Source organism: Crocodylus porosus, unplaced genomic scaffold (assembly GCF_001723895.1).
Source record: "Crocodylus porosus isolate Cpor-Errol unplaced genomic scaffold, CroPor_comp1, whole genome shotgun sequence".
Lineage (NCBI taxonomy): Eukaryota > Metazoa > Chordata > Crocodylia > Crocodylidae > Crocodylus > Crocodylus porosus.
In genome coordinates this window covers 66,353,600-66,377,174 of record NW_017728943.1, presented here as the reverse complement: position 1 = coordinate 66,377,174, position 23,575 = coordinate 66,353,600, and the positions used below count along the sequence as shown (strand labels likewise).

The 23,575-nt window shown below is 41.0% G+C and overlaps 1 protein-coding gene across 1 annotated transcript in view; it reads right to left on the bottom strand.

The window, feature by feature from the left end:
• Positions 1 to 3,899: 3,899 nt before the first annotated feature.
• Positions 3,900 to 23,575, bottom strand: part of RRP15 (ribosomal RNA processing 15 homolog) — a 38,541-nt gene continuing 18,865 nt past the window's right edge. Inside the window, exon 5 of the mRNA XM_019549484.1 lies at positions 3,900 to 4,411. Coding sequence (XP_019405029.1) covers positions 4,259 to 4,411 — 153 coding nt within the window. The 3' untranslated portion in view covers positions 3,900 to 4,258. The remainder of the gene's footprint in view (positions 4,412 to 23,575) is intronic.

The window sequence follows — 23,575 nt, the reverse complement described above, 5'->3', positions numbered from 1 at the left end:
CTGCTCCGTGTGAATAGTAAAGATGCCAGGAATCATTTCATAAGAGTAGGAACTGGTCCTTCTTCTAACTTATACAGAGCACTGCAGGCCAGATGCTACTGCTTTCTTCTTTGGACAGGGCTACAGTGCCAGCTCTAAGCAGGTGAAGCTCATGCATATACATAGGCACTCTGTTCTAGAAGCATCAAGTCTACTCATAACACTTAGATGACCCAGAGCAGTTATTTCTGCTGCCACCAGAAAGCTAGCAGTCACCAGCCCATAGCCTCCCGCTGAAGAAATGCTTAGTTCATCATGCTCTTCACAGTCAGACAGACAACCTGTCTGAACACAGAAACCAACAGCCGGTGAGAACCGCCACACCCAAAACTCCCACAGAAGACCCCCCCCCAGAACATCCCATCCCAAACAGACCTCCTTGCACAGAGTTAGACTGGAAGCTGTGCTGTTCCTTTCTCCACACAGATCAAATCATGCTTCTGCTTCTGAAGATGAGGCTACAAGTAACAGATTAAGGGAAACTGGGCAAGGGGAAAGCAAGGAAAGCTTAACAGTGGCAGCTTTGTGCCCTCCCTCCAAAAATGCAGGCTTGTTTATTATTAATCTGCAATCATGGAAAAGCATACTTCTCCACCTGTGCACATTACAGAACCTGCTAGGAACTCAACAAGCTTTGAACCAACTGGGTTTAGGTGGTCCCATTATTTATTTATTTTGAATAGAAAGGTGTGATGTAAGTGTGATCATTAATTCCTCCCGTGGAAGGAGATATGGCAGCACAGCTTTCTGAAGCATGGATATTTATGGGAGCAACACTTAAGAACAAACCTCCGATCCTTTCTCTAATGCAGTAATGGTATGCTGCTAGAGGTGGCTGATAAGCTGCTCCTGTGCATAAAACAATGGACTAGCAAATAGGACTTTTCCATTCCATTCCAGTTCTGGCTCTCCTTTACAACACTTCCTTTGTGATTCTGGCCTGTCACACATGTAGGTTCAGGGTAGACATCCATCCCAGAGCTAATTTATCCCCATAGATGCCCAACATTTATAGCTCCCACTCACCTTCGGGTTCTAAGCATACTTTTCACTTCCATAAAGCAAGTCGCTCTCTCATTATTACCCATCTAAAGCTTCAAATTAGACTTTATCTAAAGATTAACCTATATAATGAAATAAGGTACTTGATTAACGTGATGGCGGAGGCAGCAAGTACATGCATGGGGGTGAAGGGACTGGGAAGGGAAAGAACATTCCCAAGGGATCCGTTTTAGATAAAGCATTACAATATTTAAGTATTTGCATGCTCTATTATTTCAGGCTCTCTTAAAGAAAAGAAAAAAGCCACCCACTCAAAATCTTACTGGTCAACAGAGTCCTAAAAAATAAAATAAAACCATACAACTTTAGTTCACACGTACCAAATTTACTGCATCTTGGACAATAGGGTTGTCAGTAATTTACTAATTCAAACACTCTTGAGATGAGCTGATCTTTCTATATTTCATTTCAAATAAGAGGAATTTAAACCAGTAAATGGGTATGGCACCACATTTTAATCAGTACTCATCTGTGATCTTAAAAAAGAAAAACCAACAGTTGCTCTTGGGACACACTGTTTATGAAATCTCTGTTTTTCTTAATGCTAATTTACACCTACCGCAATGCTTTGGTCACAATTTCAACCCAAAAGCTAAATGCATGCAAACAAATTTTGCAATCTGGCAAAAGATTATGGAAGTATGAGAAAGTTTACAGTTATTTCAAATGATACAGCAGTTTCTAGGGCAACTTTCTGGTAGGAAAAGTAATCTTTTTCAAGAATCTGATTTCAACACAGCACTGATCAGAGCCAGATCCTGTTGATATCAAACAGGTCTTTGTTGTACATCAATATCAGGCCTTGAGAAAAGAAAATTCTAACAACTTTCCTCTAATAAAGTAATAGATTTAACGTCACCATGCAGGCTTTGCAAGCAACTAAACTCTATGGAAGCAGAGAAATACCATGCAAGACTAACAGCATTTATACAATTCAAAATACATTACCTCTTAGAGTATATTTTTGTATAGCACTAATGAGATGCCAATTCTACTAGTTTGACAGAACTGTTTAATCATTATACAGATATCTAATCCTTAGAATTTGGGATAAATTTCTCAAACTTTTGTGGTTTTGCCACTTGATATTTTTGGGTGTATGCCTTCATTTGTGATAATAAATATCAGGCCACAAACTAATGTCTCTTTAGATATCTAATATGCTTAACACTCAAACCAGCTTGAAAATGTAAACATTTTTGCTGTTAGCAGTGAGCTCTCAAAGAGTTATGCTACAGTTATACCAGATGAACATGCTACGGGATAACAGAACAACAACTGACACAGTTTAGGGAGCTTATTTATGTATACTGTGTTTTTATTCTGTAATACACACATACCCCCTCCCCCCGATTACTTTAAGAAAATCTAACCCCGTGGTCAAATATAACATTTGTAGATTGCTTATGTCACATCAGTGAAGCTCTTTCTTATTTCACCTAGCTGTTGAATAGTCAAATATTAAAATATATATTTTAGTTTAGTGAAGGCACGCCTCAGAAAGTCCTACATGTACCAAGATACAAAAATGGCTCTGTGAATGAGAAATCCACAGCAACAGACCTGCTACTATAAATTAAAAGGTAAAATATCAGTGAACTTAGGCTTAATGGCCATGAAGGGTGATCTGTTTTACAAATGGGGAAACAAAGACAGTGACACAACCTGAACAAGGCAAGTCTGAAGTGGGAGGCAACAGAATTCAGTCCCCTGGCTCTTCCTTCAAATTCAGTAGCCACGAGGCTCATTCCTCTACATATGCACTGTACCTACTGCCTGTTAAGAGTCAAATTATCAGCTAGTGTGAATTGATACAGCTGAAGAGAAGCCAGAGATAAAAATGCTTATGCCAGCAGAGAATCTGGCCTTCAACTACAAACAATATAGAGAGAAAGGGCTCTTCTTTGACATGTTTTGATGCAATATACACAGATAGCACTTTATAAATACCAGTTAATCAAGAACTAAGTTCATCCCCAAAACTACAATGACCTCATAGGTCTGACTCCTTTCTGAGATGAAGATATCAATACATCAAGTCAAGTAATTTTACTCACTAAAACTCTATATGATTGTTAAAAAAGTAGAAAGAGTAATTTTGCTTTCCCTGTCTAATACTGAAATTAACTTCAGCCTTACCGAAAAAGGGAAAATATAAAAAGGTGTAACATCAATCAATAGGGATGAATCTTTCTTCTTAAAAAAAAAATTAAGTTTCTATTGGTCTCCCCAGTCAACTCAATTCTCAGAAAAAAAGATGATCACATTAATAGTTACTTTTCTTTGTTATTTACAAAACATTTCCTAGGTAACATAATATAGAGTCTGTAAGAGACTGATAATTTCACAATAAACACAAAAATGCTATCACTGTGCAAGGGTGTAGGTTGTAGCCGTGCTGGTCTAAGGACATAGGCAGACAAGGTTCTTTGCGTGAATCTGATAGCTTTTATTAGACCAACTTAAATAGTTGGAAAGCCATTACTGAGCAAGCTTTCAGGTTCAAAAACCCTTCGCCAGGCTAAGAAAGTTTCAGCAGTAGGTGTGTGCTCTTCCTGGATGGAATGAAAAGTCCATCCAGGAAGAGCACACACAAGCTGCTGAAACTTCCTTAGCCTGGTGAAGGGTTTCTGAACCCAAAAGCTTGTTTAGTAATGGTTTTCCAACTATTTAAGTTGGTCTAATAAAAGCTATCAGATTCATCATTTTGCCAGTCATTTCTATTACAAATTGCTAACACCTTTTCAAATGTCCAACACTGATTTAGAAATGCAAGCACAGTAACAGGTCAATTGCCATGACTAATACATAAACTTTTAATAACCTTGGCAAAAGGTATCTTTCATTGGGCAGGTGCCACTGTTTTGACTGTACAAATGTTTTGGAAACATGCTGACAATTATAGATGTTTTGGAAAAATACTTCAGGATTTCTGTATAGCGAACGAAGTTACATTAAATAAAAAGTTCAAAGCTAATAAGAAATGACCCCCAAACCTTAGCAAGCTGCTGCTTTAATTGAAAAAAAAAATTCTCTCTACAATCCCCAAAACATTGTACATTCACAGAATGTAGAGTTCTTTACATCCAAGTAATGTAACAAGTTAATATATATATTTTTCTTAAATCTTGGGTGTTCTTTTGTAGTATCCCATCCATTAGTCACTTTCATTATCTTGCCTTAATCTGTTGCCTTGTGCAGCATCACTTTCCTGGTCACTGTCTTTATCCCAATCTTTCATGGATGCTCCCATCATGAAGTCGTCACGCAGAATACTCCAAGCTGGCCCTTCATCAGATTTTACTTCACCCTGAAGAGAGAGCATCCAAAAAAGAAAAAAAAGAAAAAAAAAAAAAAAAAAAAAAAAAAAAAAACAAAAACCCACACAGGTCAGTGTAAAAATATGGAGGGAGGTTCAGAATCTTTTACACTGCAACAAAACAAGCTTCTGTATTTACACTAGCTACAAAAAAGACACCCAGACAACTTGTGGGCTCACATGTTGCATTACTATATACCCATCATGCAAGAGAATTATAAGAGGACTCAACGCTACTATGAAAACATGGTTTAGGCAAAACAATAAAAGAAATGTGGAAATAAAACAATTATTTTTCCTGAACAAAAACGCAGACAACCTTGGGCTTTTCTTTTATTAAAATCTTTTTTGGCAATCAAAATGGATTCATGATATCATTTATTAACCCCCAGGTGCTGCTTCATTAGAACACTTCTTGGCACATTTCTGAAACACAAATATGGATTTAATAAAGGCTTTTGAAAAAACAAATTTAACATTTAGCATATTTTGTGATATGTGAACCAAATCCCCTTTATGTGGGATATTACCTCACTACCTGGGCCTGTTGTATGGTACAAAGCTCCCTCTAAAAGAAATTGAAAGTTGATCTACAGTCAGGCAAGTCAAACAGCACCTTATTCCACATTTGCTTTTGCCTGAAAACAGAAAAAGACTCTAGTGATACTTAGAGGGTTGGTGGGTAATAGAAGGAAAGGTGACAAAGAGCTTGGTTCTAGCTAAGCTTTAGCACATTGCTGGGTTGTAGATCTCCAAGATTAAGTGGCAAAGTACAGTTACACAGTGCAACATCACCACCCAGTGGCTATAATTTATTTAACACTTTATCTGGGGAAAAAAGCATTCCTATGCACTATATGATGCACTCAAAAACTGTTCCATGTACTGAAGCATCAGCTTAGTGATCTGATCTAAACCTCAGACATTAAACACTTCTGAGAACATAAAACAGTAACTGGTAAACAAGCACTTCACATTTCTACAGCAAATTCACAGAACAACATGGACTGGCATTTTGAAAATTAGGAAACAAGTCTGTGCATACACAAACATGAAAAACCCACTCTGTTTCCCAACTCTCCTTGGCCATAAAAATCCTCTTGTTCCCTTACCCCTCCCTAGCATCGCATCACAGACTACTGAAATACCATCCTAGAGCAGCTTTCACTTTAGTGAACCTCTACAGACCATATGATAAGGTATCAATTGCTTTCCTATCCTTCAAAATTAATATTTAACAGAATACTGTCATAAAAAATAACTGAAATGTAATGACAAGACAGAGTGATGGATGCTGCTTTTCCTATTACATATAAAGGATTTTAGGCAACTGTAATTATTTTCATATTTAGACATGCCTCCTATTTATAGAGCATTTCTAGATACTTGTGGATGTGCGAGGTGTTAGAATACAGAATGCAATACACATAACCTTGCTTTCATGTGATCTCAGAAGAGAACAAAGAAAGAAGGATTCTTTTACAGAAAAGGGGAATGGAGTACCAAGGAAAGTCAGTAAAGCAAAAATGTAAGAAAGGTAATATATAAAGAACACAAGGAACACCTGGCTTATCAAGAATTTTTTTTTTACATTAACAAGCATCAAACACAGTAGCTCTCATCTAAATTATGATTTATCCTTTATCTGTACAAGCAAGCTCTCTCTCACAGGACTATGCTGTTGCTGGTTTTGTTGTTTTGGGGTTGTTGTTATTTGTTTGGTTTTTTGTGGGGGGGGGGGGGGGGGGGGGGTTTGCCCATTTTACCCCAGATTATTTTCAAGGGCCCAATCCAGAAAAAGGTAGCCTTCATAACTGCTGCTCATCAACTCCTTGTGCATTTTCTGGGCTTCACAGCTACACTCTTCCGTATTCCAGGGAGTTTTTCCTCCTATTTCCAGAAGCAATGGAATTGACAACAGCCCCTTCCCCTAGAGCAGTTTCTCCAACTTCTGCATTACAGCGATTGGCCTTAAGTATACAACAATGTAGAACTCCACTGCATTCACTATGCAGGTAGAAGAGCAAGCAGCACAGCACCCTCACTGTAGAGCTTGTTAGACAACTGATAGTGTGTTTACACCAGGATAGTTTTTTCCCACCTGGGAAAGGCAAATAAGATACTGTATGAAGGTAACTGGTGTGAATACATCAATACCACTGCATCAGCAAGAAAGTTAGATTCCTGATCACTCATTCAGGCACAATTCTGTGTACACCAGATTTGAAGTTCACAAAGGGGGAGTTTACCTAGTCTGTAGGCTTTCTTTTTTGCATCCATCTAGGGCAGTTATGCTCAGTATTCTGGTCCTACCTAGTGTAAAAAACAAGTAATTTGGGGCTTAGCTGGGCCCCAACTATTTTATATAGCATTTACCTCGTCAAGGAAGGGAGACCAAAATGATTACAGAAAGCCCTCACAAACTTCCCTTTCCTGAACCCATTTACCAATTGCCACCTCCTGGTAAATTTTTAAACATGCAAATAGACAAATCCAACCTGTTTTTACAATGAGTTGCTTTTACTAAAGAAACAAAAAAACACCCCCAAAACACACATCCAGACAAGGTATCCAGGTTATAGCCATATTGGCCTAGAGGAAAAATAAATCGGGGCTCATGGTAGAAGTGATATCTTTTATTAGAACAGCAAGATGTTTGCTAAAAAAAAGAAAAAAAAAATCTTTAATTGTAAGCTTTCGGGCACAAACATCCTTCATCCAGCATCGGAGAAAAGATTGTAAAAGTTCTCCTGGATAGAAATGAAAGTTCCTCTATCATAAGATTTGACAGAGGAGTCAATAGATGGAAAACTCCTCTGGGCAGTGAGTTCTTAGCTGGTAAGGAGTCTCCCAGCTCTCTTGCTTTTTTGCAAAAATCTTGTTGGTCTAATAAAAGATATCACCTCTACCATGAGCCCTGATGCACAGACAAGACTCCAAATTAGTTACTGGGATTTGAAATATACAGTGCTTTTTGAAAGATAAATAGCAAGCAGAATCAATGGTGCATTCTGGGTAACGACACCAAAAGGCTAGAAAATAGGAAAGCAGGGAAAGTTCAAATTTAGAATGAGCTGATCTTTGGTAAGCCACTGGACCATCTTGAGCTCAGGCAAGAGAATAACAATAACTGCGTAAAAAGCGGGACCTCAATAAGAACCAGATGTTGAACCTAAATAGAGCTACTGTTTGTTATGTAAATGAGCAACACACAGAGTTTGATTAATAGCTGACAAGAATCCACTCAAAAGTAAGACAAAAGCAGCATGTCTGTCCTAAAGGTGAAGATTTACATTAGCTTTCAATTTTAAAATATACTGTCACCTGGGAAAACCTATGCTTACTCCATATAGCTGGGGCAAATTTCTCCCACAGGGAATAAAAAGCCAAGTAGGTAATTGAAGAAAACACAACAGACTGACCTTATTTCAAGCGTACCCACAAACCAAATTAAGTCCTGGGAAAACATGCATTGAATAAGTTTGGAGAACTAGCAATTAGTTCATGTTTAATACCAGTGCTTGTTTTATTGATGCAAGAATGCTCATGTCTTCGAGTTTTTAATGCCATAATATAGTTTTATCTAAACAAAACAAACTGACTCTTGGCACTTGTAAAATAAACAAGCTTTAAATCCATATGACTGCTTTGAGTTTTCACTCAGCTGTTTGTCCACATCTTCCAGATTTTACTATGATATTGAAGTCCCCTTTAAACATCCCTAAATGAAAAAACAAACCAAAACACATGTAAATATTTGCACAAAATGCTACACAAACTGATTGTTTTGGAAAGGCAAGAAGAAAGAAATCCATTGTGCTTTACACGCACAGAACAAACTTGTTCCTATTCTCAAACCACTACATGGAAAACTGGGATAACATGTATACCAAATATGTCTGATATTTTCTAGTGCTCATGTTGCTTTGCTTTTATGCCAGAATTTCAAACTCAGGCTAACTCAATCTCTGTTCTTCAGCCTCCTTAACTTTTACAAGTCTTTAAGCAAAAGCATGTTGCTTTTAATTCCCCAGGTTTGTAACATGCATGCAAATTGGTCAGATTAGTCTCTACAACACACCACGTTAGGATATTGGTGTACAGTAGGGGCAGGCAAAATACAGCCCACAGGACAGATCCGTTCCACCAAGCATTTTCATGTGCCCTGCCCAGCCCTTCCACCCACGGGGGTGGGAGCAAGGTACCCACATGTACACCTGCCCCCCAAATATACCCTGTTACCTCGTGCAGCTTCTGGGTGGGGCTGCTGCTGCCAATGCTGCAGCCCCAGGGACCTGCTCTGCTTCCCCGGTCTCCTGCTGGCTCCCGGCAGCAGGCAGGGAAGCAACATGGGCAGGGTTGCAGCTGGGAGGGAGTGCGGAGCATGGGGCTGGGGCAGGCAGCACGTGGGTGTGTGTGGGGTGGGGGGGGTGCAGACCTTACCACACTCCCCCATAGCACGCAGCCCCGGCAGGTGGTAGCAACAGCAGCAGCAGCAGGCAGGGCACTCAGGTGTCCATAGGGGTATTGCCAGTCACGTGCAGCCCCTGAACTAGCACAGCACAGGAGGGAAGCCCTGCATGCTGGAGCCAGGTGCCTTTGCTGCTGGGGCTGCAAAGCACAGGGGAAAAGCCCCGTGGACTGGAGACCACTGCCTTCCCTGCCCCCCAGGAGAAGGCACCTGGGGCTTCCCGCCTCTGCAGTGCTGCCCCATCGGGTAAGACAGTGGACTCCAGCCTGCAGGGCTTCCCTCCTGTGCTATGCTAGTCTGGGGGCTGCACATGACTGGTGGGGAGCACCAGCAATACAGACAGCCCCAGCAGAGGCTGCACCCTCGTCCCAATGTACAGCACCAGCCAGAGCCATGCCCCACTGGGCACCTGCGCCCTGAGCACCCTGCCTGCTGCTACACCATGGGGGAAGTATGGGGAGGTCCCCACACTCTGCACCTACAACCCCCTACATATACACAACCCCCCTACACAGCCATACACCCTACCACACACACAAACCCACCTCACAGACCACACCCCCACCACACAAAACTAGGAATTTATTTTTCAGTTATTATGCAATCACTTCTACATACACTACACAAACACAAATCATGACAAAAATATTTTTTGTAATAAAATTAAAATATATTATAGTAGGTGTTTGACTTTTAGTGTACGATTTGTTATCCCCCGGGGTATATGCCCCGGGGGAGGGGGGAGAAGAGGAGGGGTAAGGGAAGGGACTTCTGGTGGCAAAGGTCAGGAGTTAGGGCTGGGACTTCCAATCCCAAGATGGTGACAAGGGGGTGGGGCAACGGTCAAGGGGTAAGACCACCCATGCGGCCCTTGATAACTCACCAAAACTTGCTAAGCGGACCTCTACCCGAAATAATTGCCGACCCCTGGTGTCCAGTGACTTGTTTTACCACTACAGGAAATATTCAGAAGCACAGCATGACTAATTAGCTGACTAAAGGCAATCTACAAACCACAGGGGCTCTTGGAAAATTTGCTCACATAACAATGGCATATTATCAGACAAGATGCTGAACATGCAAACAAAATGCATTTAAACTAGCTTGAAGAGCTCTGCATGCAATGAAGCTGAGCAGCCAACACCAGGCTGGACAACAGCTTGGAAAGGACTGACTGGTGCGCTCAACTGACTTCTCCAGCCAGAGTTCCTAAAGAAATCCTACCTTAGTACAGTAGCAAGTACATGGGAACAGGACAGCAACTGTACACATGTGCAGCTGGAGAACAAATATTGGCTGCTTCCCTCCTTCCTAGCACCTCATACAGGTGAGTATGCCACAAGTTTGAATGCAGCTGGCACAAGTGCAGCTTAGCTATATGGATGCTTCACATGGGTTAATTCTAAGCTGCACCAGAACCGAGTGCATTGAGCCTCCCAGCCAAGTCTTAGAAGTAGAAGTAAGGCTGGGGTCCCTTCAGGATAGAAGATGCCATCACATAAAAGGCTATATTACTCTGTAGTTAGGATTTGTCTTGGAACCTGTACTGCAGTAATTGCTCTGTGAGGGACCTTTATCACAAGAGGAAGTATTTGTATATTTGTGAAATAATATGTACTCACGTTTGGAACAGGATATACTGGTGTTTTCCTGTCTCTTATTGTACGGGACTATAACAAATTGGGTTACAATAATTAGGGTGCATCATGCTAGCACAGTGGTTCTTAACCTTGTTAAACTCAAAACATTCCTCAGAACATGCCAGTTTTGGCCTTCATTAAATTTATTAATCATGGAAAAATAGAAAGATAACAACAGGTCAGAACATTTTGGATTCCTATTTGAAATCTCTAGATGGTACCCAGGTTGAGAATCACTGCAGTCGTGTGATTGAGAGGGCAGCACAATTACAACTAAGCACTCTTAAAGAGGAAAGAGAGGAGGATTCTATACCTCTTGGCTAAATACAGATAGTTAAAAAGCCCAAGGCAGAATCAATTCAATTTTCACAGGTTAGTCTAAGCTGCATACACAACAAATAAGCAAGCAAACAGACATTTACTTTTGATTCCAGAAATGCAGCCACAAGCCTGCCATGGCTCAGGCCAGAAGCCAGAGGGCACTAGAGTACACCTCCATGCTCAGCTGGAGCAGACTGCTTGGGTTAAAGCTAGCCCACCCACCCTGAGAAGGAAAGGGGTAGTTAAGGGGGAGGTGCAAAGCATCCAGGGATGCTGGGGGACTGTGGAATCTGGAGGGGATCTGGGACAGAATTTCAATAAATCAATCTAACCTAAAAATCAGTAAAATCTGATACTACACGTATCCAGGTTTATCTTAAACTGGTTTCAGCCCTTTTGAAAGCAGTTTATGTACACTGGTTTGTGTGCAATTTCTGTCCCTAGCCCTTAAGATGATATATCAAGGAACACACCCAGCAAAAAGTACAGTTCCTGACCCTACAGCAAGGACATGTCAGACTAAAGATGCTGGGGCCATTCCGTGGCTTTCCACAGACCATCTTTGCATCTTTGGCTAACTATGGGAACTTTGTTCCCCTTTCAGCAAAATGCTGAAGAAAAAACATACAACTTGTCAAGAAAGCTGGGGATTTGGTGCACATCAAGTACATGAATACCATTCTCTAGAAGGTGTGATCAACTGTAAACTCTAAAAATGACAAGCCCACACATATTTTGCACACATAACTTGCTGGTTATAATCCTAAATTTCCCTTGCTTTTATTTTATACTTCAGATGAACTACTATTGCGTGCACAGGCATTTTTCTGCCTTTTTGATTCACTCTTTACCTTGGTCTACAATTAGGTGTTTATTTGTACCTGTCAAGGAAGGAATTTCCAATATAAGCATTTTAAGCAACAACTAAGTCAAGATAAAACATTTCTAACATTTTTTTCTTAAAGCCTAATTAATCCAAACTGCATCTCTGACTGCACTTACTTTCTTCAATACAGTAGTCTGAAAGCTCCAAATATAGGAGGCACTTGTCACCATGAAAAACAAATGCAACTGAAACACCTCAGAATGGACTTCTGTCAAATTTCTGAAGCAGTTATCAAAAAGAGTAAGTCAAGTCATCCTAATGGAAGCATGTCATTTGCAACATTGGTAAAAACAAGAGTCCTAAGCAAGAGCTCATGACTTATTTTTCTATCACTACCGCCACTCAAAATTAATCAAGATTAGTGCTATAAAAACATTTAAATGAACAACAAGCTGCAACAAGGCATTCCTAATTTGTTAGTAGTTATACCCACATGACCATTACTGCCCTTACAACTACATTCCATCTGCAATTTAAAGACACACAACAGACTGACTGGCCAAGGAGACCAAACTTCCTTCTCACTTCCCGAACGCTGGTTACTATTGAACAAGATAAAGAGACATCAAACAGAGCAATGTGGGAAAGTCTATACTAATACTCTTGCCCCTAGCTTGAAGAACATGTTTGAATATGCAACTATGAAATGCCACCACGAAACTTCTCTCCATCACACTCCTGCATGGCATGATCTTGTCCAATATCCCACTGATAGAAGAGAGTCAGAAATTAGAATTCTACCACCTTCCTATCTCACTGCCTTTACCATAAACCACTTTCCTTTTCCAACAGTCCTGTCTTTTATTCAGTGCCCAGTCTACAAACCAAATGAAACAGGTCTATTATTTGAATAAAGAGTGATTGTGCAATGGAGCAACATTATACTGCACGTGCAAAAAGTGCATAGGCATTTTAATTCTAGCATTTCTTGGTTTCTGGATGCTTGACTTCACTACCTCACCATTCTTTAAAACAGTTTACTCCATCTATAAAATGGAAGGAATTACTCAATACAGAATATTACTTAATATTTAAGAAAGCGGTATGACCTTGCAAACTAAGAAGGGATATAAAGGGCACAAAAAAGGGGCTGAAGTGTGACATTACCCAAGTCCTAGAGCCTGGCACTCCATTACATATGCAAAAAAGGGTTTTCAACTCATTGTCCCAGGTCAGGGTATGTGCTCCAGGGCTGGAGAGCAGGCCCACTGCACACTTAAGTTCACAGGGGAAGAGGATCAGTGAAGATCAAGAATTGAATAACCTAAAACTCTCCTGAGCACAAGCTGGTGTCCATTTCAGAGCCTTGCCAATTAGGAAAAATCTGGGCGGAAGTTAAAAGAAAAAAAAAAATCACGGTATAATAAAAAGCACATCTGACCCAACACTAAACTATTTCCATTCCTGCCTCTATAGTACCTCTACAAAACCGACTGACAACAACTAGGGCACACGAGCTTGTACACGTCTTGGTGCTGACATGTCTTGGTGCTGACATGGGTAGACTGCTTCCAATAACAAAAAGTTAACAGCTTAATTTTCTTAGTTAACAGTTTATAGCTAGCTTGGGTATCACTACACCACTGTGTACACTATCTTGCAATGCTAAATCTGGTCAAGACAGCTGGAAACAAAAAATTAAAACACTGGCAAAAACAAATATTTTTCCCTAATCTTAGCCTAAGGAATAGTTAAGCCGTTTTCTTGGAAATAAAAGCGTGAAGTGCTCTTAACTATTGGCAGTGTTACCAGTTCCACCCATAATGAAGCACCACAAATGGATAAGGGCCTGGACAGATACACAAATAAAGTCTCTGCTGTAAAGACTAAATCTCTGTTCTGTGTCCATTCTATGAATCTTACTGTCCTGGACTCTCAATCTGGCAACCTTCACAAATACTACATTCACACACAATTTGTTAAAACCATACAAGTTACATTCTCTGAACAGACTATACACTAATTTGGTTTGGGAAAATATTTTAACATTCCTAGAATATGCCAGTTGTTCAACATACCCTTATGCTCCAGGGTAATTTCTCCAAATACTTGTTCTTAGAGATAAGTGTCATTCAATACACATTTAAAAGCCCTCTGGACAGCAAATCAGAATGACTAAATTAAAAATGTTATAGTATATTTAAAAATGACCCCATACTGCTGATGTTAAGAGAAACACACATGATTTCATTTATTCATAGCTCTAACTAGGAGTCTCTTGTGTACACTAGAAAGAACACAGGCATTTCCAGTAAACAAACATTACAGCAAATTGTTTACAATGTTTGGATTCCAGTCGCTCCTATTCCAACTTCCATGCAAGTAAACCATTGGACTTACTACACAGAGGAAATTGAGGCACAAGTGTTGATTTTAATTTTAAGCGTAGCTGGAAGACCACCCACAGCTTAGTGATCTGAGCAAGGAATCCCCCTCTCCACCTCCCTCCTTACATGCTCCTCTTGGCTTATTTGCAATGGTGTGGTGAAGAGAAAAGAATGCTTTGACCTAGTGCGCACAGAGGTTTAACCACACACTAACCCGATAAAGCCCAGGCTGCATTACAGGGATCCCAAGAACAAATATTCATCTGGCTTAAGAGAGTGTGTGTGTGTGGGTGGGGGGGGGATTAAAATGAAGTCCTTTTTATAATATCATTATTAAATGATTGATTGTAAAGAGATGTAATACAAGTCACTTGCATTCCAAAATATTTACAAGAAAAAGTTTTGATTTGCTTGGGTAAAAAACAAACACACACAGCAAGTTAAAAGAGTATTCACCCCACAAGATCCCAAAATATAAATACATTTAAAAACACAATATAATAATAAAAAAAGAAAGCATATATCTTTGGTGCTTTTGCTACGATTGTGGTGCCCCCTGACAGCAACCATCCCCAAATTCTTTCCATGGCAAGAAGAATTTTACCACATGCTGCTGTAAGACAACATATGGACATGTTGGCAAAGAAATTCATATTGCACCTGTTTAAAATTGTAATGAAATATCTAGGAGTAACGTAAGTGGGAGCTTCCCCGGAAAAAATACCATTCATTTGTATTTATGTATCCAGACTGTACCATGGGCCGTCCAGAAGACACAAACTATGCACATCCCACTTAAAAAGAATCCAAAATCAACTTGACGTGATCAGTTAAGAAAAAGAAAGGAAAAAAACCCCCAAGAGTTCAAAGCAATTTTGAAATAATAGGCTACCCTGCCAGTATGTGATTTTACAGTTACATTTTCATAGTTATGTTTCTTCCCCCCACCTCTCCCTTATTCTGTTAATAAAGAAAAAAGCCACAAACACATAGTCTATAAAAGGGAAGGGATTGTGAAACAGACTACACAGATCATTTAGGAATTGTAGTTAAATAAGCAAAAGAGACTGGGTAGAACCTTACCTCTTATTTCCTTTCAGTTAGCCTTTTAGGTGCCATTTGTACTAACGTAAGTAACATGAGTCCAAACAGAAGTGTGATTTTTCACAATAATGCTACTATTGACTTAATTACATTTTAGGCTGCATATTGTTCTAAAACTCTTTTCTTCTATAGAAAACGAATTCATTTAAACAGAATGGCCCACAGGGCATCTGAAAGTTGTTGAGCACAATAGAAAATAGGCTCCTCTTAATTTATTGCTGTGCAGCCAATGCAAACACCCTGAAAAACAAATATTGCTTAAAATATCAGATTGTCTATCCTAAACATAGTTGTAAAGTATATTGCAGATATTGAGGGTAGGAAATGTTTACATGGGTACATGCAAATACTGTCCTGCAATATGCAGTAAGATACTCAAAATTACAGCATCTCAGAAGTCAAGCAATACATTGCAGAGAGTTACAATGAGCCCACATTATCTTTCTCCATCACAGATATCGCCCCTAAACAGCCTAGGCATGACACATTTGTACTGGTGCCAACCAGGTGCAAATAGATCATATAAAGCTGTAACAGAGTAACTGGGTGCACCTACACAAGACATTTACTGTGCAGTTGAGAAATTAACTGTGCAGTAAATGTCTCAGCATCTATACGTGCGCCCCTGTTAGGGTGCACAAAACTAATAAGTTCAGCAGGAGGGTACGACTTATATTAAATACACGTCCTACCCTGCTGCAGTTCTCTCATGTACAGGCCGACCAGCAGCATGTGTGTAGAGGCCAACTGGCTGGCTGGGACACAAGGGTGCTTCAGCATGGGCTCTACCTGCCAGCTAGCCCCATGCTGAAGCACCCTCATGCTCCAGCCAGCCCCTCTGCAGCACACTGAACTGAGTGCCACCTCCCCACCAACCCCAGGCTCCCTGCCAGCTAGGGCTGCTGCGACCTGGCTCACTGAGCTGTGGTCCATACGCATGTGTAAAACACATACTTGGGAGCTTCCTGGAAAGGATAAACTCTGCAGTTTATGGCTGTGCACTAATGACATATGTAGCTGCATCCAGTACATATAAACCAGTGGTCAAATTGCCCTGGGAAGAGGGAAAACATCACCAAGGTAAGTTATACTCGTGTAGGAGTCGAGAATCCACAGCTCACCCCCCAAAGCAGTTTGCTCAAGGAAATCAGGCTGTTGCCAAATTCCCAATTAACAGTACAACTGGTGGGGCATGCTGGACGCTTCAGACAAAGTATGGCAATAGCAGAAGACTGAAATCTACTATGCTGGGATAAACTGCTTGTACATCTAACTCAAATCCCTGTATAAATGGCTCATGTGTCCAGGCCTTAGTAAAGCAAGGTGGTCAATTACTTTCTAGAAGAATGTACAGTTGTCTTCTCTCTGGATTTATTTTATTTATTTATTAAAAAAAAAAAAGATGATATACAACATTACAGATCAGAAACTGAACCACCATACCTAATATCTAAAATGAATGTCTACTACTACACTAAAGATTACTAATAACAAAGATTCATACAACTGAAGTACAGAAACATACCACAAAAGTAGGGTCACCAAAAGAAAAATGTTTGGGCCAACAATGCCTGTGTATATAACCCACTTCATTTTCAGACAAACACCTTCATTCCCCAAGCTATCTCATTAATCTCCGTCAGTCGTACACTCACTCATTGCATTACTTACGAGAAACAAAATCCACCCACTCACCCATCATGGTTAGGACATCAAGGCACTAAAATTAGCCAGTCTAGGCAATCAATATGCTGCTTCCTCATACTCTGCCTGTATACACTTGCCTTTTTCTTGCATTTCAGATTCTAGGCAGATGCAGGCTTTCTTTCCTGTGTTTGTACAAGCAGGACAATGAGATCCTGGCTTATAACTAGGGTTCTTAGGTATAATGGGGATATAGGTAATAAATGTAATGGTATGCTGAAGCTGTTTGTGTGGGTTTTTTTAAACAAGTAAAAGTTGCCATTTATTTCCATTCTTATTTGGTGAATATTTGTATAACATATTAAGAGGCTAGCATTACTAGAACCACACACTTTGTTTACATGCTAGGTGAGGTTTAGGGTGGCTGCAATGCTCTGTCAAAAGTAGCTTCACTCTGATCTGGAAAGACCAGGCTGTATCAAAAAGAATAAATTTTATGTTAGTTTAGCCCCTGGCCTCTGCTGACAATTCTGCCAAATCTTGGTCATCTGTGCCAGGAACGTGTGCTGGTTCAGACTGACAGAATTATATGTACTTAGTGGAAAATTCCACCCATGATCCTAGAAGGAAAAATAAAATAAGACTAAAGGAGAGTGTCTATTTAAGGAAAAGAACCTCTTAAAAAAAACAAACAAACCCCAAAAAACCACTTCTCAAACTAAAGAGTTTCTCCAGACACTGTTGTGAGGAAGCTCAACATTGCAGCTGACAAAGGGGTGTCAAACAGCTTTCCAGGGTAGAATTAATACAACTATCATCAACCATATACCGGCTGGACCTATATTTCCATAAACCGGGACTGTCCAGCTGGCAGTCCCTGGGCCACATTTGGCCCATGAGGGGTTAATGGGCTCTTGTCTGGCTGCCATGCTCTATATTGCTCCTGCTGCTATAGCAGTGACAGCAGCTGCCGGTGCCTTTGGGGCTGTGCAGAATGGCTGGAGGAGACATGGTAAGTTTGCTACCCAGGTAGCACGGGGGAGGCTTGAGCACTGGCATGGGGAATCAAGCTGGGAGCTCATGCAATTTGCAAAGCAGCAGTTAGGGGTTGGGTGGGGGGAGAAGCGGGGGGGGGGGCAAGAAAATAGCCTTCCACATGACAACAATGGGCTCACACTACTTACATTGCACGAGGGAGCTTGCCTGCCCACAGCAGCATGGGGGCTTACATAGCGCGAGGTGGTAGAAGGCTGGTGTGGCCTGTGACAGTAGGCAGACCTGTGCAGCAGCAGCCAGGGATGGGGTTAATGCAACAGGCTGGTACAGCACAAAGTCCTTGTGGTGTGCATCCCAGAACCTGTGACTGGTAGGGCGTGCTGCAAACTTTAGACAGCCCTGCTATGAATTTAAAAAGAACCAGAGTTCAGAAACCAACACTGACCCCACCTGTTATACAGCCTACCCAAGGGAAGCTCTCAGGCTACTGCAAAGATATAGCTAGAAAAAATAGAGCAACAGTGCCAGGAGTGAAGAGGTCCTTGGCCCTCCTTAGGACTTCCAATTAATAAAAATTACAGCCTTTTAAGCAACAGCTTTAGCTTTACTTAGAAAAGTGCTACAGGAACAGATGGACTGGATTTGGACAGCATTATTAATTGGAAAAGGAGGCAAAAATATGACACTTGATCTGAGCCCTCAACACACATTTCAAATCAAGAGACTTGATCCCTCAAAGAGAAACACTCTCTGAATCTCTCCCACTCTCTCATCCTTCCCCACTCCTAAGAATCTGATTGAAATTCATAAATCTTATAGCAGACTGGATATCAGATTTGAATTAAAAATCAGTATTAATAACTTAAGCCAGGAATAGTCTAGTCATGACTCAGACTTTTTTTGAAGAAGGAAAGGGTTTTAGTCCTGAGTTTTACTACAGAACTGAACATTTTAAAGCAGGAAAAGGAGAAGACTACCAAAGAACCCTGATACCTTTCTACAAGTAGAAGGTATTGTTCTCATCAAGGCAACCAATTTATATAGAACAGTCACTCTTACAGTATGCAACTTTATGGGCAGCTGCATACTCAATAAGGACTAAAATAAGTTCCCCTCAGCACTTCAGATTTGGGGTGCACCAATAAAGAGTTTCTTGGCTCATACTGATAGCCGACTATTAATGAGCCATACTGGCCAATACCGATACACTAACTGATTTGGTTGCATATGACACTGAAGGCTGCTGGAGTGCGCCAAAAAAAAGTTTATTAATGTTAGTACTCTAAAGTGTACTGACATAAGTACACGTCTCTTTTTTTCTGACATGCTCCAGCAGCCTCCAGTGTCACGTGCATCAGTGTCCCAGTGCTTACAAATGGCAGGGCGCTTGAGCTAAAGCTCATCAAATGAGCTTTAGTTCAAGCAATGCCACCACCATTTTTAAGCGCAAGGATGCTTTCAAGCAGAGCAGAGCCAAGTGGGGCAAAGGCAGATGTGGACTGCTCGCTGTGGGCTCAGGGCTCTCCACCCTGCTACCTTTGCACCAGGAGTTGTGCCTGGCAGGAGGCACAACTCGCCACCCCCACTGCTGCCAGGTAGGCAGGGGATGCGTAGCTGGTGCAGGGCTCTTGAAGGAAAGGCAGTAGAGCAGAGAGCCCAGAGCCCACAGCAAGCAACCCACATCCACCCCATGCACAAATATGGGGGGGAAGGGGGAGGCAGATGCCCCCCATGCATCCCCTGGGGGGTAGGCACAGTGGTGGGGAGCCATCCCCTACCACATCCTTTGTCCTTTGGATAAGGCACCCGTGGGTCCATCCTGCTCCCTACCTTGGGTCCCATGCACTGCCCTGGCTGGGCAGCGCCCCCAGACTATGCCCCAGTCTCTCCCTCACTGTGGGAACACTGATCTGCCCCCCACCCCATGTCCCTTCCCCTCCACAGACTTACCTGCAGGGAGCTGCTCTCCATGCTTCCCGGTTGTTTTTCTGGCCATGTGCATGCATGCAGCCAGGCACATGCATGCAGTACCCCCTGCGTCTTGCTCCTGGCAGCCCCAAGCAGGACCCCTTGCAGGCTAGAACACTGCCACCTGCAAGGAGAAACCTGCTGTTTCCCAAGGGAACCCAGGTGTTCAAGGAGCCCAGGCCAGAAGGTATAATTTATCAGAGAACATTATCAGCTACAATGGTCAAAGAAAGCCAACAGCTGATAATATAAATGTTTCTTTTATCGGTGCTGAGCCAATATGCAAGCAATATATAGGTGAACCTCTACTTCAGATAAAGGAAAATACCTGACAAAAGAATAGAGTAAATGGATACAGAAAGATCCCTTTCTAACTGTGATCCAAGACTAATACTTAAGGTCATGGATTGTGAAAGGAGTTTGGGACACAAAACTTGGTAGCTATAGAACCTTCCATTATAGGTGCACGTGTGCACGCACGCACGCACGCACACTTCCTGCCCCTCTTATCCAGCCAAAACCTACTCCCTCACAAAGAACACAGCTTTTGCATGTTGTGAAGTCAACAAATTCAGGTTTTGGACTATTCCCATAGTTATCGCCCAGTAAAGTTTGAGATCATTCTTATCACAAAAAAAAAAAGCAGCCAACATCTCCACAGTCAGCAGGTACAGCTGCCAAAGTGAAAAACAGAAGTCTTTATTTGATAACGCATGGCACTCATCTTAGCTGTTCCAGTTTTCAAGATGGTAGCCACTTAGAAATTGAAGTCCTGGAAAAATGTAAGACACCTGAACAACAGATTCATTTCTTGCCTTGGCACTTTGCAAGACAACAAACCTTTACAACAGCCACCGACCAGAAGCAATATCTTTGCACTTGGCTAGCACTCAATAAATACAGCATTTCAAACCAGCAAAATCTTTGAAACGTATAACTGTTTGGCCAAATGAGGACTTTGTTGAAAGGAATCCTTAGGTCGTTCACACATTACTTTCCAAGTCCTCTCACTTACTTAAAATACTAAAAGCCGGGGCTGGACATGGGTATGGGCAAACCAGGCAGCTGCCCGGAGCCTGGACAGAAAGGGTTCCCGAAAATGGTAATTTTTATTATCATCATTATCTCTGGCAAAGGGGGGGCCCAATACTAAAAGTTTGCCTGGGACCACCAGGAGTCTAGATACAGTGCTGTTAACAGTGAAAGTATAGCATAACACTGTACACAAGTACCTCCCAAATATCTAATACGCTGAAGGCTACAACTCACCTATTAATCCATTCTACTTTAAAAATAGGGAACTAGATAGGTAGTGTGATTTGCCCAAGATCTCACAAGGTCTGCAGCAGAGTAGGAAATTTAATCCACGCTTTCCGAGTCCCACTCTTCCTTCTTTTTGCTTCCGACCCATGGCTACACAATATTTTTTGCATGTTTTTCTTGTATGGATCTTTCACACTACGCAAAGTATGAAACTGGCCTCAAGGGAAAGTGAAATAGACTGTACACAGAGCTGTCAAAGCTCAGAGTGAGTCATATGGAATGAGGTAGCTCCTCTTTGATCATTAAGCAAGACAGTTTTAATATCACCTGTAACAATAACAGGTTTTAAAAACAAAAACAACCAAAAAACCCCAAAAGAGATCCTTTTTTAAGTTTAGTGCCAATCTGAAGCCCTTCTTAAAAAAATTAGCAGATTCTAAGAAAACAAATACATTACCAAACCTTGCAACTACTCCTCCAATTTAACCCAGCAGCTGTCACACTCCTGAACTACTCTGTTTACCAAGAAAAATAAAAGGAAATGCACGTGTAAACAGAGATCATATTTAATATATTATTCATTGGTTCGCAATTGTAGAAATCAGAACAATCACAGCTAACTACCCTTAAGTTACAAAAGTTCAGAAAATTGCTCTTCAAGATGATCTGTGACAAACTGCTGAAACAGGGCAAAACAAAGAGGTTCAAATAAACTCTCCCTAATCTTTCAGTGATTTCCAATAGAAAACCTTTTTTTCAGTGTTCTGAAATAATATTTTTTCTATTTAAGTTACCCTGCCAATAATTATGGAAAGACCTTAAGAGAGCTGCTTTGTGACAATCTAACCCAAGCAAGCCCTTTGTGTAAGCAACTCCCCTTTAAAAACAAACACACAAACTTAAACTGCCTTAAAATCAGAGCCAAAAACTCTGACATTTTTTCTTTTTTTTTTTTTTTAACAAGGGGGTTTGGGTGAAAACCCTTGGCCTTACAGGCTTCCGTCACCAGATCACTTTAAGGAAGGAGTAGAAAGCTGCTAATCAGTAGTTTAGCCAATAATGAGAAGACAGCTGTCTCCATAATACTGTTTGACAATGTGGCAAGTCTGTAAACAAGCAGAAAGAACTGGAATTTAGAGAGAAAGCATAGGATTCCTAAAAAGGACCCACAGAACTACCAATGATCTGAAACATTTCACAGAAAGGGAACATGTTTCTGATACTGCCAGGCAACATGAGGCACACGAAAATAAAGGTCCAAATTAGTAAGACAAGCTTCAACTAAGCGAGTTGTGATGCTATGGGCTGCTAAAGCCTCAGTCAAAACACAATCCAATCAAATTTGGTTCAGGACAAAATTTCTGGTTAAAATAGCTTTGGAGGTGATAGTTTTAGAATTCAATAAAGCAGTCCTAATAGGATTGGACATTTTGGTGTCTGTGTATCATGTATTTATAGGAAGATCAGAAGATGCACACCACAAATTAAAAAAATATTGAAACAGCAATAACTAAGAAAATAGGGCAATACCAGAATCCCCTGTGCATCACTAATCTAATACAAAAATAAAGAATATGAAATTATCTTATAATAAGTAGAGCTGGTAGTGCTACCTCTAGCTAACATGGCCAGACATTCAAGTTATTCAGCCTCCACTTCCATCTGCTAATAACTTTGCCAAACATTTATTGGTTTGAAATTTTCATGCCATGTATTTGCTCTGGACTGTTTATTTGGAGGGGGAAAATGTCAGCTAAAATGATTCAGCCATTTTAAAGTATGAGGTTAGGTTAATATGCTGCTTTTTTCCAAGAAAGTCTTACAAGCATTACACTGTAAAAAAACCTTATCTCCCTTATGCTTTGAAGCACAGTCTTAAGCAATGGGGTCTCACCCTGGAGCCCGAGTTTTCTGCTGTCCCACTAAAAATTCAAGCAGATCTGGCTAAATTATGAGGCTCTTAAAAAAACAAAAACAACTGAGTTCATACATACTTAGCAGAGATCCATCCACTAGAGCTTTCAGGATAAACCCTAAGAAAGACCTGTCCTTATTGAGCATGCTTAAGATATATGCCCCATCCCAGAAAGACCAAGCCTGTTCCAGCTCAGGCCTGCCAAAGATTGAGCAGGACTTTCTAGGTCTATCTATACCACTAATTCACTGCACCAGGCAGTCCTTCACTAACGCACACTGCACGCCTCCACTAGGGAGAGAAGTTACACATAAACTGGTTTAAGTGATCAGAAACCAGTTTAAACCTGTAACAGAAGAGAAGTTCAGTGCATATAAACCAGTTTCAAAAAGGCAAAATTGGTTTAAGATAAACCTCACTGAATGGAGTATCAGACTTAACTGATTTAGGTCAAACTGGTTAATGAAACTTCTATCCCAGATCCCTTCCTGTTTAAGTTAAATCACAGCCCCCCAGCATGCTTTGCAGCCTTGGGCTGTGCTGTGCTGTGTGCTCCATCCAGAGAGCAAGGCTGGCCCCACCCCTCTACTCCCTATCTGGAGCACTAAGGGCTGGCTCAC